Source organism: Pseudophryne corroboree, chromosome 12 (genome assembly GCF_028390025.1).
Source record: "Pseudophryne corroboree isolate aPseCor3 chromosome 12, aPseCor3.hap2, whole genome shotgun sequence".
Classification (NCBI taxonomy): Eukaryota; Metazoa; Chordata; class Amphibia; order Anura; family Myobatrachidae; genus Pseudophryne; species Pseudophryne corroboree.
Genome location: NC_086455.1, coordinates 68,415,445 through 68,429,125, shown reverse-complemented (window position 1 = coordinate 68,429,125; position 13,681 = coordinate 68,415,445). Strand labels below are relative to the sequence as shown.

At 45.6% G+C, this 13,681-nt stretch overlaps 1 protein-coding gene across 2 annotated transcripts in view; it reads right to left on the bottom strand.

The window, feature by feature from the left end:
• CLMN (calmin) overlaps positions 1 to 13,681 on the bottom strand; it is a 253,807-nt gene that overhangs the window by 19,886 nt on the left and 220,240 nt on the right. For both annotated transcript variants that reach the window (XM_063947617.1, XM_063947616.1), the window contains exons 3-4: positions 5,577 to 5,672; positions 1,891 to 1,974 (exon numbers count right to left, since the gene is read on the bottom strand). In XM_063947617.1, coding sequence (XP_063803687.1) covers positions 1,891 to 1,974; positions 5,577 to 5,672 — 180 coding nt within the window. The remainder of the gene's footprint in view (positions 1 to 1,890; positions 1,975 to 5,576; positions 5,673 to 13,681) is intronic.

The window sequence follows — 13,681 nt, the reverse complement described above, 5'->3', positions numbered from 1 at the left end:
CTGCCGTAATGTATAAAAAATGGACGCTGTCTGCCGTAATGTGTAAAAAGGTGACGCTGTCTGCCGTAGTGTGTAAAAAGGGGACATTGTCCGCCATAATGTGTAAAAAGGGGAATCTGTCTGCCGTAATGTGTAAAAGGGGAACTGTCTAGTTACGGCACTGTATACAAGTGATGTTAACATATGTATAATCCCCTGTCAATCCCCTGTAAATAGTATCTCTATATATGATGAGTTCTGATGTCATTGCTTATAATCGTCAAGTTCTGAAGTCAAACATGAGATCCTGTTTTTTGCATTTGGGCATAACAAGGCTTATTCATACACCTAGCCACAGTCAGTAAGAATGCACTACTATACGCTACTCCTTCCATCAGATGATTTATTTTGAGTCTCCACAGTTGCAGCAACCTTGCACAGAGATTGCCCATGGTGTCACAGAAGGACATAGTTTCTGGGGGTTTGTGTTTTAGCAGGTTCGTAAATGACCTCGTCTGTCTGCACAACACTGGTAGCATCAGAACATAAATCACACAGCACAGATCTGATTAAATAGGTTTCTATAAGCTGGAATCCATTCACCGTGCCAGCTCAGGCTTATCATTCAGAATCAAGGAGGCAGTTAAACCCTTACCAATCCGATTAGTGAATGGAAAGTCAGCACACGCCCATCGAAGGGCACAGTTTAATTACATCAGTGGGTGAGCACTCTCACTAATAAGGTCACCCAAATATAATTGCAAGTCATTGCAAAAATGTACAGACTATCAATGGCGCTAGGACTAAAGTTTTGTTATTTATTTACTGTAATGCTAAGTTTTGTCTCCCTGTACTGTCCTTTGTACGGCGCTGCGAAAAACTTTTGGCGCCTTATAAATAAAATGTAATAATAATAATAGGACGAAGGGTGTGTGGTTGGTGTAACAAAGATAAAAGGGAAAGTTTGAGTGGCACAACACACAATACGGCTCCCAGAGACTGAGGCCAGTATTCAGAGGATCAGATTCTAAAGTGTTGCTCATCTTTAGTGCATTATAAATGTAAATAGGTCACTCTCTGTGTATTATATATTTACGTGAAGAATTTTCCATTGTTAATATTCATACCAAGGAGGGAACGTTTGTTTGGAAGGGACCACCTATCAATTTTCTCGTGGTGAAAGGTGTTTGTCATACTTGCCTACCTGACCCCCTACATGAGGGAGAAAATGCTCTGTTCCTGGACTTTCCTGGTAATGTATGATTGCCATCACCTGTGGTGAAACACCTTTCTTATCAAATAACTAGCTCACCACAGGTGATGGTAATCATACATTACCAGGAAAGTCCAGGAACAGAGCATTTTCTCCCTCATGGAGAGGGTCAGGTAGGCAAGTATGGTGTTTGTTCTTACAGGTTCTTGTTTGGGATAGTCAGCACTCCGGAAACCTGTACCAAATAAGTGGGTGGACAGACACGTAGGAAGATAGGACTTTCTACACAAGATGGTTGCTCAAGCGTGAAAAAAAAAAAAAAAAGCCATATTGCGGTAGGGACGGCATAGTTCCACATAGCGTTAATGTGGAACATCAGGATTTCCAAGGTTTAGCAGAGCAGCAGCAGCAGGACTGAAGGGACCAGTCCAGGTTTTGCCTCAATCAGTTGTCAGTCAGAAGCTAGGCTAATTAATTAGCAGCACCTGTAATCTGCCTTTAAGCATACCTCCCAACATGACCCTTTCCAGGAAGGACAAAATGCTCTGTGCTGAAAAAAATATATTTAGCAAATCAAAGTTTTCAAACATTTAAATAATAACAATTGGTACTTGTGAGTGAATGTCTCTAAATTCTAAACAATAAAGTGATCCATACACATAATACATTTTCCAAACATATTATATATGTACACTCACGTTACTATCTTCCAAAAACTTTAGTGCCTTGGCTATGTTGTTCAGACGAAAGATACGATGAGTTGATGATTTATATTCATGGAGCTGGACACACAAACAAAACAAATTACCTCAGATTTACAGGCAGTTAAGCAGAAGGGATTCTTGTAGGAATTTATAAACACAGTCCACTCCAAACCCCCATTACTTTGATCTTTATGGGATTTACACCACACACATTACCCAGGTACAGTATTAAGGGGGAGATTTATTAAGCAGTGATAAAAGTGTAGAAGTGAGCCAGTGGAGAAGTTGCCCATGGCAGCCAATCAGCATTGATGTAACATTTATAATTTGCATATTATAAAAGTATACAGAGCAGCTGATTGGTTGCCATGGGCAACTTCTCCACTGGCTCACTTCTCCACTTTTATCACTGCTTAGTACATATCCCCCTCTGTCACAATCTCATAGTTTCTTAGGGGTAAATTTACTAAAGCTACTAAAAATTAAAAGTGGTGATGTTGCCCATAGCAACCAGATTCTATAATTTCCTAGGACGCAATAGAAAAATGATAGACAGAATCTGATTGGTTGATAGGGGCAACATCACCACTTTTCATTTTCAGAAGCTTTAGTAAACTTACCCCTTAGTCTTCGGGATGAGGGGGAAACCACCAGGATCCCTAGGGAAGCAGGCAGTTATTCCTGAGAATACGCAGGTGAACGGAGACATGCCGTTACTACACGCAGCATGCAAAATGCTTGTTTAAGTAATATTTTTATTTTTCTTCCTCAAGTAATACCTCAGGATTTTGTATTAATTAAAATAATTGAAAATGTAACTGTATTTGAGACATCATACCCTCCAACATGACCCGCCCCACTAGGTACAAAATGCTCTGTTTCTGGACTTCCCTCTTAATTTATTATTGCCATTGCCTGTGAAGAAACAGCTTTCTTATCATTTAACTAGTTCAACACAGGTGATGGAAATCCTAAATTAAGAGGGAAGTCCAGGAACAGAGCATTTTGTACCTAGTGGGGCGGGTCATGTTGGAGCGTCTGAGACATTGTGCCATTATTACTACAATTACAGTATATAATTACTATTAGTATGTCAGGTGCACTATGTAGCTTACGCTGAGAGTAATTGGGAAAATACATTTCTCAGCATAGTCAATAGCTCCTATAATACGATTGTTTCTTGGGTCTAAGTTCAGCCAAGCAACTTTCAACCTGCCCCAGTGATATAGGGCCCGATTCAGAGCTGATCGTAGATCTACAATCAGAATCTCTAGTCCACCCCGCATGCCAAGCTCTACCCAACCCCCCCCCCCCCTCCTTCCCCACAGAGGTGCGAAACGGCTACCTGCCATGTTTTGGGTCGCAGCGGCTGAGTCTGACGTCACGCAGCGGCCAGCCCCAGCAACGGTCCGGACACGCCAGCGTTGTCCAGACCGTGCCCCCTCCCAACAGCATTGAAATGCCACTGGCACGCCTCCTCCCGCACCGTAACTGCCTCTGCTTGTCAATCGGGCAGAGGCAATCACAGCAGTGAGATGCTTTCAGCCCTGTAGCTTGGACTCAAGGTTCCAAGTGCAGATACAAAGAACAAAAAATGCAACAAAAAATTTTTTTACAACTATTTTAATACACTTTATAGTAAAAACAAAATGCTTTATTTGAACAATAAAACATCCTTTCCTTCTGTCTCTCAACGGTTACCACAAGTTTTAGCATAGGAGGACAGCCTGTGGTACAGGTACTGCCTCTTAGGCCTTCTTATATATGTGGTAAAGTAAGTAGCTTGCTTCTTCAGGAGAGCCCCTCCAGTGGCAAACATCGGTGATACAGCACCTGTGCAGGCTATCGTATCGTGTGATAAATACAAACAATTATTTGTAAGGATCTCCAGCACTCCCTTTAGTAAAATCACCCCTTATGGATTAAAAACTCAACTAAGTGCTCCCTCTAGTGGAACATTATACCAGGGTGTGCTGGAATGTGTAGTTCTACAGCAGTTGGAGTGCCACAATTTGCCTTCTCCTGGTATAATTTTTTCATATATACCAGTAAGACTTTAATAAGTCTTCCAATTATGACTTCATAAATTAAATTATATGATAACTTTCATTAATTATTATCCTTTATTTAATGCTGTGTTATAATTCAGGGCTGTACACTGGAAAGATCATGACACAAATAAAGGACAAGGGGCAGAAGGTAAAAATGGCACTGGCCATATCATCTACCAGATTTAAGACATTATCAAGGAAAGTATCTGCTGGATGGCAGAGTATTATCAGCCACCAGTAAGAATGCAGCCGTTTTATGCAGCTATTGGAGGGCAGGATGAAGGGCAGGATGAAGCCTTGGGAGAGCCCAGGACACTTAAGACAGGGGACCATCCAAAATAACTGGTAATAATGTCTTGTCAGTACCGCCCCCACTCATCATCCTGCCCAACCGCACTATGGTACTGCACAGTGCAAGTGCAGCAGTGTGCTAAAAGCGGGCGGGCGGGACGACGACGACGACAAGGGGTTGGGGGGTATATTAGATTGTGTATATTAAACACACTGGGAAAAGACTCAGACAGACTCTCTGTGTGCCTCTTTCTCCAATACCAAATGATCTCTTCAGACAACAGGTTACACAGGACCCAGACACATCAATCTAGCCCTCTCCCCCCTCCTATCTCTCCTCTGGTGAGCTTATGAAACCTGATAAACTTGTGTGTCTGCCTGAGCTGCACTGGCTGCCTGGTTCTTCCTTCTGTTGCTGCACAAGAAGGAGAGCCGATTATGTTAATGTGTTCCAGCCAGGGGGCTCCCTGACAGAGGGGGGCCCGGTGCGCAGTGTCCCCTAAGCCCCTCCCTTAATGCTACTCAGGGTACAGTTGGAATGAGGAGAGGCAGTATAGGATGGAGACATATCACTGAAAGGTGGTCAAACCCCCCTTCCCCCACCCAAAAACATACTTTCCCAAAACACTCTATATACATAAGATGGCCATGAAAAGTATACACCAGTGTTGCCTCTGAATTCACTGAAAAAATGGGGGGCCCTTGTGGTCAAACATGGAATGGCACTTCACTATACCATTTTTGCTACACATTAAAGAAATAATTGACTACCCTGCCTTACTCTGTACACAGACCACTATCAGATATATAGGAGACACACGTCTCTACCATAGGTGGGGTACACGTTAGGCGATATACTGTATCTAATGATATATACAGTGAATGAGAAAGTATATCCCAACTTTTGACTGGCACTGTAATTCTGATGCGTATCATATCATCCATATTGTCTAGTGTGTACCCCCAATCACGTGCAGCAGCATCATCATCATCAGTGTTGTCACATCTGATGTGCTTCGTGTCAATGGACCATCCATGCTGATGGCATGTAGATGACTGCGGGATGGGAGGATACATGGATTGGTTGTACATCGGTTCGCGCAGTGCATACGGCCGCCCGATGTATCCTTCCATCAGGTGTCAGGTCGGCTGAGATACACTTTGTTCTGATGTCCTTACAGCTAAGCAATGTCCTGACAACATGGCTGTGTTGTTGGTTAACCCCCTACCTTTTTCCCCGTACTCTACTGTGATGGATCAAACAGAACAGGGAAGTCTGCAGCAAGGCGTCCATCCCGTTATGTTACACAAGCATCGATAAAATAAGAAGTCACTCACCAGGTTCTGTCCCGTCAGCACCTCCAGCAGCGCCATCAACATTTTTCCATCTTGTATATCAACAAACAAATCTTTGACTTCCATGGGAGGGCTGCACTGTAAGAACAACATTAGTGTGAGGATTATCATTCGAGAAAACCCATGTGGTTACTGTATTTATTCAAAACAACCTGAACTTTATAAAGCTGTGTAGTTTCTATTACTGTAAACCCTGTTCAAAACACACCCTGCTTAGTTACTTGATATAAAATAGGCCTAGGCCATTTGTTTTACCATAAACAAAGGCTACAAGGGAGTGCCCGGTTGTAATGAAGGCTTTCAAATTTGGGCACAAATTGTGCAACAAAATAATACTATTCAGAGACTGGACTTCCAGACAGACTCTTGAGAACATGAAAGAAAATATTTCAGTCACTTTTGAACTGCGCAAAGAAACAAGGCAGCCCACTGGTGCACAAAGGGTGTCTCCCCTATAGGCTCTTGAGAACAGTTTACACGGTCTTACCTTATCTTACTAATTGTAATAATTCAGCCAGGATAGCCAACTGCAACACCATAAGTGCATGCTTCCCAACAGGGCTGACCTTGGGCATAGGTAACCTAAGCACTTGCCTAGATAGACCTAGCTCCAGAAAGGGCACCCAGGGGCACAGCTGGAGTTAGATGAGAGGAAGGTGGAGCAGGAGGAGGCCACACGTGGGCCAGGAGTAGCAGGGAAGTGGGCCGGGAAGAGAAGGTAGGTGAGCTGGTGGAGGGAGAGGCAGAGCCAGAACATAGACAGACCAGGAAGAGGAGGGGGGTGGGTAGGGAAGAGGAGATAGGTGGGCTGGTAGTGGAGGCATGTAGACAAATTCGGGAAGAGGAGGGAGGTGGGTAGGGAAGAAGAGGTAGGTGGGTTGTTGGTGGGGGAGGCAGAACCAGGAGGATATAGTCGAGTTTGGGAAGAGAAGGGCGGTGGGTTTGGAAGAGGAGGTAGGTGGGCTGGTGGAGGGGGAAGCGAAAGGCGGAGCCAGGAGTATATAGACGGGCTGGGAAGTGGAGGGAGTTAGGTAGGGAAGAGGAGGTGGGTGGGCCGGAAGGATTGGCTGCAATTTAAGGGTTCTCCCCTTTCACCCTAAAGGTGTGTACAATTTTGACTATACTTTGTACTAGATCAGCGGTGGCCAACCCGCGGCTCTCGAGCCGCATGCGGCTCTTTCATCCTCCGCATGTGGCTCGATCCGATCCCGGCCACCGCTGCCCGACACACACAGCCCAGCGCACACAGACTTCTAAGGTCTCCGTCGTGTGAGGGGAGGAGAGCGCAGCGCGCGCCTCTCCTGCCCCTCTGACTCCGGCGGCGGTGTCTATCTTCAATTCGGCGCCGGCCCATGAGCCAATCAGAGCTCGCGGTCCGGCAGCTAAGGCTCCTGATTGGCTGCCGGACCACAAGCTCTGATTGGCTCACGGTCCGGCGCTGAATTGAAGATGGACACCGCCGCCGGAGTCAGAGGGGCAGGAGAGGCGCGCACTGCGCTCTCCTCCCCTCCCCTCACAGCAGCAGCACGGTGAGCAGCACTTGGGCGGGCACTTTCGGTACATGTGTATCTAAGCAGCACAGTGAGCAGCACTTCGGGGGGGGGGGGGGGTGCCACTGTGGGGACATGTGTATCTGGCACTGGGGGCATAGCTGGCACTGTGGGGACATGTGTATCTGCACTGGGGGCATATCTGGCACTGTAAGGACATGTGTATCTGGCACTGGGGGCATATCTGGCACTGTGGGGCATATATGTATTTGGCACTGTGGGGCATATATGTATTTGGCACTGTGCAGAATATATGTATTTGGCACTGTGGGCCATATATGTATCTGGCACTGTGGGGGCATGTGTATCTGGTACTGTGGGGGCATGTGTATCTGACACTGGGGGCATATATTTATCTGGCACTGTGTGGACATATGTGTATCTGGCACTGTGGAGGGGGTATATGTATCTGGCACTGTGGAGGCACCCATTTTTTGGCATTTTACATGTATGTGGCATTGTACTGGGGCATTATATGTATGTGTCACTGTACAACATGACTAAAAACGGGGTTATGAAACAAGGTCATACTCCTACAAATGTCATATCGAAAGGTGTGCGCACAAAAATGGGGTGTGGCTTTGTGACAACTAGGCCCCACCCCCATTGTTGCGTGCCCTGTAGGCGCGCGCATGATATGGCTCTTGACCTTTACTACGGATCTTTTCTGGCTCTTTGCCTCTGACTGGTTGGCCACACCTGTACTAGATAGTACACTAGATAGTCAAGATTGACTTGCCTGCACAGTCTACATACCCTCCAACATTTTACACATAATAATCGGTACAAATTAGGAAAGGGGGCGTGGCCATGTGTAAAGGGGGGCGTGGGCACACCCCCTTTCCTATACTTTCAATGGAAGTTTGAAGAGTCAAAAATCGGTACAGACCATAAAAAAAAGGTACTGTACCTGCCAAAAAGGTACAGTTGGAGGGTATGAGTCTAGCTAGCCTTGTGATACCGACCCCACGGGAGTGTGCATCAGGATCTGTATCACAAGCTGCCTAACACTTTGAGTAATGCACTAACTTTCCTTAAGATTTTGACTATATAGTCAAAATCTTACAGATTTATCTCACCGTAAATCTGTAAGTAAGATGTTGGTGCAATGCTGCTTGAGGTGGCATCTATTTCCGTGGGGGGAAGGGGTAGTTTTTTGGGGGCATTAATTAAAATCTGCCTAGGGCACAAAATTGGACAGCCCTTTCAACACTGTCCGATGTTAATTTAAGGGCTGAGCCAGGATCTGTTTGCGATATAACCGACATGGGGGCTAATTCAGACCTGATTGCTGCTGTGCGACGGGTATCTCCCTGCCAGCGCGCAGGAGCTACGCTGCTGGGTAACTACTCTTCAAGTACAAAAGCATAGACGCCGTGCGATGCTTTTGTACTTGTGCGATGGGGCAGGGCCTGACATGCGGCGCGGACTAGCCCTGTGCTGGGCGTCCCCCCGCATGTCAGGGAAGCTGATCGTAGATGTGCTAGATTTAGCAAATCTACGATCAGGTCTGAATTAGCCCCATGGTCACACACTACCTCGGGAGGTATGCAAAATGCTAAAAATTGTCTAAAAGTGGTTCACTAACTACTTCATTAAATAGGCTCTTAACAGAAATTCTCAACTTTACATGGACTAAGTTATTCAAGCTATCTCCGAGCAAGGCAAAGAGGTTTGAGCTAACAGACCAGGGTCAGACTGGCCCACAGGGGTACCAGGGAAACCACCGGTAGGCCCCACTGCCTGAGTGCCCACTCCTTCCTCTAGGGATCAGGTTCCAGACTGTGCACTTGTATTATACATGGTAGATATGTTGCATTACACTGCACTAGACTGTTGTGTATTTCAAGCCTCTGTAGATGCTGGCCACACACCCTTTGTAGGCTGGCCACACCCTTAAGTATGGGCCCCTATCACTGCATTCCCCCGGTGGGCCCTTCATACCCCAGTCCAACACTGTAACAAACTACAGAGTCAAGCATTGTTTAATAATTTACCTATGCAAATTTCAAATGAGAAATTTGAACATAGTAATGTTCCCCTTTCTAATGAAAATATTGTTAAACAAAATATAAAATTAGGTCATTTAGGAACAGACAACACTTTTAGTTTATTAACTTTTTAAGAACCTCGAATACAGGTACAAGCCACAAACTGAATTGCAAAATGGGATCAAACCACAAACAAGCTGGAGAACCAGTTTGAATTATGAAAGTATCTGTAACGATGAGGATGTGGGTGGATGTGATAATACACAATGAAAACGTCAAGTAATAATGAAAGGGAAACTCTGAAACTGGGTGGTGAATCTCTCTGAGAAAGACTGTTCCAGATGCCGATTCACACATACATGGAATGTGAGAATGTAATTCCTGATGATGATTCAGTCATACAAAAAACTATTACGTTTTAAGTGAAACAGAACAGCTGCTGGGCTTTATATACTAAGCGGCGGCTTACCGGCAGGTTGGAGATGAAAAATTAAACAGTACTCGCAGTCAGTGCAATGCACGCTGCTTCCTAAATAAAGCCTGATATGTCCAAAAAGTTTACAATGAACAGAACAAACAATTTTGTTCTTCGTAGAATAACCCGGAAACTGCGGGAGACCTCCGATTTTTAGGGTAGTCTCTTGCACCACCAGAAGTGTGGGAACTCCTCCCACATGCCACCCACTTCCTAGCGAGGTGGGCAGAATGGGGAGAAAATACCTTAAATCTGTGGACCGTTAAGAAGGGGTGGAGCCTAATGATGCAATTTTATGGTAAATGCATAATTTTAGCCCCGCGCCTATTCAAATGTGCGCCAATCGCTGTATTTGTCTATGAGGGGCGTGGCTTAATGACATGACTAGTTCAACCCTATCTCGATTACCGCCCACCTGATTCTCCTCTCCAGGCATTGAAATGTCAGTCAGTATGTTTTAGCCCCAGGCCCATGTGACCCTTAATTTGGCCCTGGTTAGGTACCATAATTTAGCAACCACAAATATCATAAAATTACTAGCTAAGACAGTCATAAGGATCTAGGCTTTAGCCTGAAATGGATCTAGAGGGTGCAAGGGTTTGTGTGCTTGCTATTGGGAAAATAGATTGTAAGCTCCACTAGGTTCAAAAAATTATGTTCTCTGAAAAGCAGAAGAAAAAATATGAATGACAAGTGCGACTCTCTCCAAAAGGAGGTAGAAGTGCTGAATAATGTGTGACCACTGAATCTGAAAATTGTATAAAATTGACAATCGTGTTTTCCATAAACTGGACAGAGAACAAGTTCAATAACGTTGTAGGTGAAGATCAGTGCTGACCTAAATTCTCAGCATTTTCTGTTAGTAGATGGCAGAATCCTTTTAATGTCTTTGAGTTTCTGCTGTGAGGATCAATACTCAGCTTTGCCAGCTGTGAACGTGGCCCTTAATCTATATTCCTGTGCATGGGAAAACAGCCTTGGGCCGCAGGGGGCTCTGGTAATGCAGATTTCTGTTTCAGAAAGGGAATTAAAATAAAAGAATATGGGCAGCATCAGAGATCTTTTCACTGTGATCGTTCTAGTTTGGTTTCATACTGTATACAAACTGCTTTCTCTTACGTCCTAGAGGATGCTGGGGTCCACATTAGTACCATGGGGTATAGACTGGTCCACCAGGAGCCATTGGCACTTTAAGAGTTTGAGAGTGTGGGCTGGCTCCTCCCTCTATGCCCCTCCTACCAGACTCAGTTTAGAAAATGTGCCTGGAGGAGCCGGTTACAGCTAGGGGAGCTCTCCAGAGTTTCTCTAGTAAAGTTTATTTTAGTTTATTATTTTACAGGGAGGCTGCTGGCAACAGCCTCCCTGCAGCGAGGGACTAAGGGGGGGAGCAGTGTCCGCCCTGCGGGGTCTGAGCCACTATCTCCGCTGACAGGACACTGAGCTCCTGAGGGGATAGATCGTTCCCCGCCACAGGGGATCGCTCACCCCAGCAGCATGACGCCACCCCCTTACAGAGCTGAAGATCGGTGGCGAGAGAGTAACCAACCCCACTAGCAAGCGGGGGGCCGGTGTGAAGATGTCGGCATCAGGGTAGGAGCGCAATATTAACTGCGCTCTGGAGGCTCAGCGGTACATAGTGCGGCGCTGTGAGGGGCGCCCTGAGCCAGTGCCTACACCCTACACTGGTCACACAGCCTGTCGGGGTCCTGGGATCTCAGTCAGCATAAATCCTCAGGCCAGTATAATCCTAGGAAGAGCGGGAAGACAGCGCTATTTTGGGGGCAGAGCTTCTCTTCAGAGTGGACCCAGCAGCGTTCAGCGCCATTTTCCTGCCTGCACAGCGCTGTCCAGGAAGAGAAAGTCCCTCCAAAGCAACTCCAGCTATCTCTCACGGTACCAGGGGGTTGTAGAAGGGTGTGGAGGCTGTGTAGAGACTGTGTAACCTATTAAGGTGCACAGTCAGCGCTGGTTGGGGTCTCCCTATACCTTGAAAGCGCTGTGTGTGGGTTGGCTCCAATCTCTGTGTCTCTCTTGCCATTCTTGGGGGTGAAACTCTGTCTAGCCTCCACTGTGTGTGTGTGTAGAGTGTCTGTGGTCTCCATTAAGCAATGTCCAGGGACTCTGTGTCATATGCTGCAGAGGATATGTCTTCTCAGGATGATCCCATTCCATGTAATCAGGATTGCACTGGTTTAGCACAGATTCCAGCAAGGGAGCCTGAGTGGTTATCCTCTATCAAATCTATGATTTCTCAGATTTCAAATAGGGTTGCACAAAATAAATCTGCAACTCAGCCTTTACAGAACTCTATGGCAGTCTGGCCCAGTTCTGGTACATCAGGGCTCCCGGCTGTGTATTCACATAAACGTGCTCTTGCACAGATTATGCAGGATGATACCGATACCGATTCTGATACCGCGGCTACGTTTGACGGCATGGAGGTTGAACGCCTGATACTAGCTCGAAAGGGCATTCCGAACAAGGTTATTCCTACCCTGATACAGGCTAGGAAAGGAGTAACGTCTAAACATTACCATCGAATTTGAAAAAAATATGTGTCTTGGTGTGAGTCCAAGAAATTTCCTGCAGTGGAGTTTAAACAGGGACAGTTTCTCCTCTTCCTACAAGCCGGTGTGGATATGGGCCTGAGGTTGGGATCTGTGAAGGTCCAGATTTCGTCCCTATCCATTTTCTTCCAGAAACAATTGGCTGCCCTCCCTGAGGTTCAGACCTTTTTGAAGGGAGTTCTGCACATCCAACCTCCCTTTGTACCACTTATGGCACCTTGGGACCTTAACGTGGTGTTGCAGTTCCTCCAATCAGACTGGTTCGAGCCTCTACAAGAGGTTGAGGTCAAATTTCTTACATGGAAGGCTGTCACGTTTGTTTAAATGAGGCACCAGGGAAGACACCTGTTGTCCATTGTGATGCCTGGGCAAAATACCAAAAAAGCCACCTCTTCGGTGTGGAATTATTTCTCCACAAATCCGGACAACAGGTGTCGAGCCGTGCGTTTCCTCTGTCAATCTGTACTAAGTAGGGGTAAGGATGTTAACCACCTAGGAAAATCCTCCCTTATACGTCACCTGCAGCGCATTCATCATAAGTCAGTGTCAAGTTGTGAACCTTTGGGTAAGAGCATAAGCAGTCCACTGACACCTAAATCCCTTCCTCCTCTTGTACCCAAGCTCCTGCAAACCACACCACCAACTCCCTTAACGTCAACTTCCGGAAGTGATCAAGCCCGTGCTCGGGCGAAACCGGTCTTCCGCTTGATACATCTCGTTTTCCGCAGCTGGTTCCTAGACCCACGGCTCACAACCCTCCCCGGACAGGTTCGATACCAGTAGTGTCACCGACACCCTTGGTTACACTTTATTTCAGGTTCTCCTGTTTTACATACCTTGCGCATTGTATTTAACCCCTTTATAACTGGGGAGAATCTGTGAGATCCTGAGCAGCCTATTTGACGGCGCTGTACGATTTAACATGATATAACATTAATGTTTGGGATTTGTTATTTCTGTACAATTCTATCCTCCCAAAAAGCACGGTTGCTATATATTTCCCTCTAATGGGATTGGTATTGCATTAGAGCTCAAGATAGGTGGTTTCAGCATTACTCATCAGTGTGTCTTTAGCCGTTAACTTCACATATCTTTTCTAAACATTGAATTCCATTATTGCGATACCCATTGTGGATTAAGAGATTAGTGACACCTATGATATGAATGTGTATATCTTTATAAAGATAGCCTAGGAATGTTATCTCTACGTCCACAGGACTCTATCAATATCTCTTAAATCAGATGCTAACCTTATATGTAATATCTCATTGTTTAGTACTGCTGCCACCATTGTCTGTGGCTCTACACATATATTTTCTGCAGATTTCTTATATGCCATTTGTTAATATATCGTTGTTTACTATCTCGAGTATCTTTCTCCTCTCCATTCGTGGACTCTCACCAATGATCCGGAGTAGTGATTGTCGAAGTGAAAAATATTACATAAAGAGAACATACAAACTACACACATTTAAGTCGCTATACTTGCAAATACGCGCAGCGA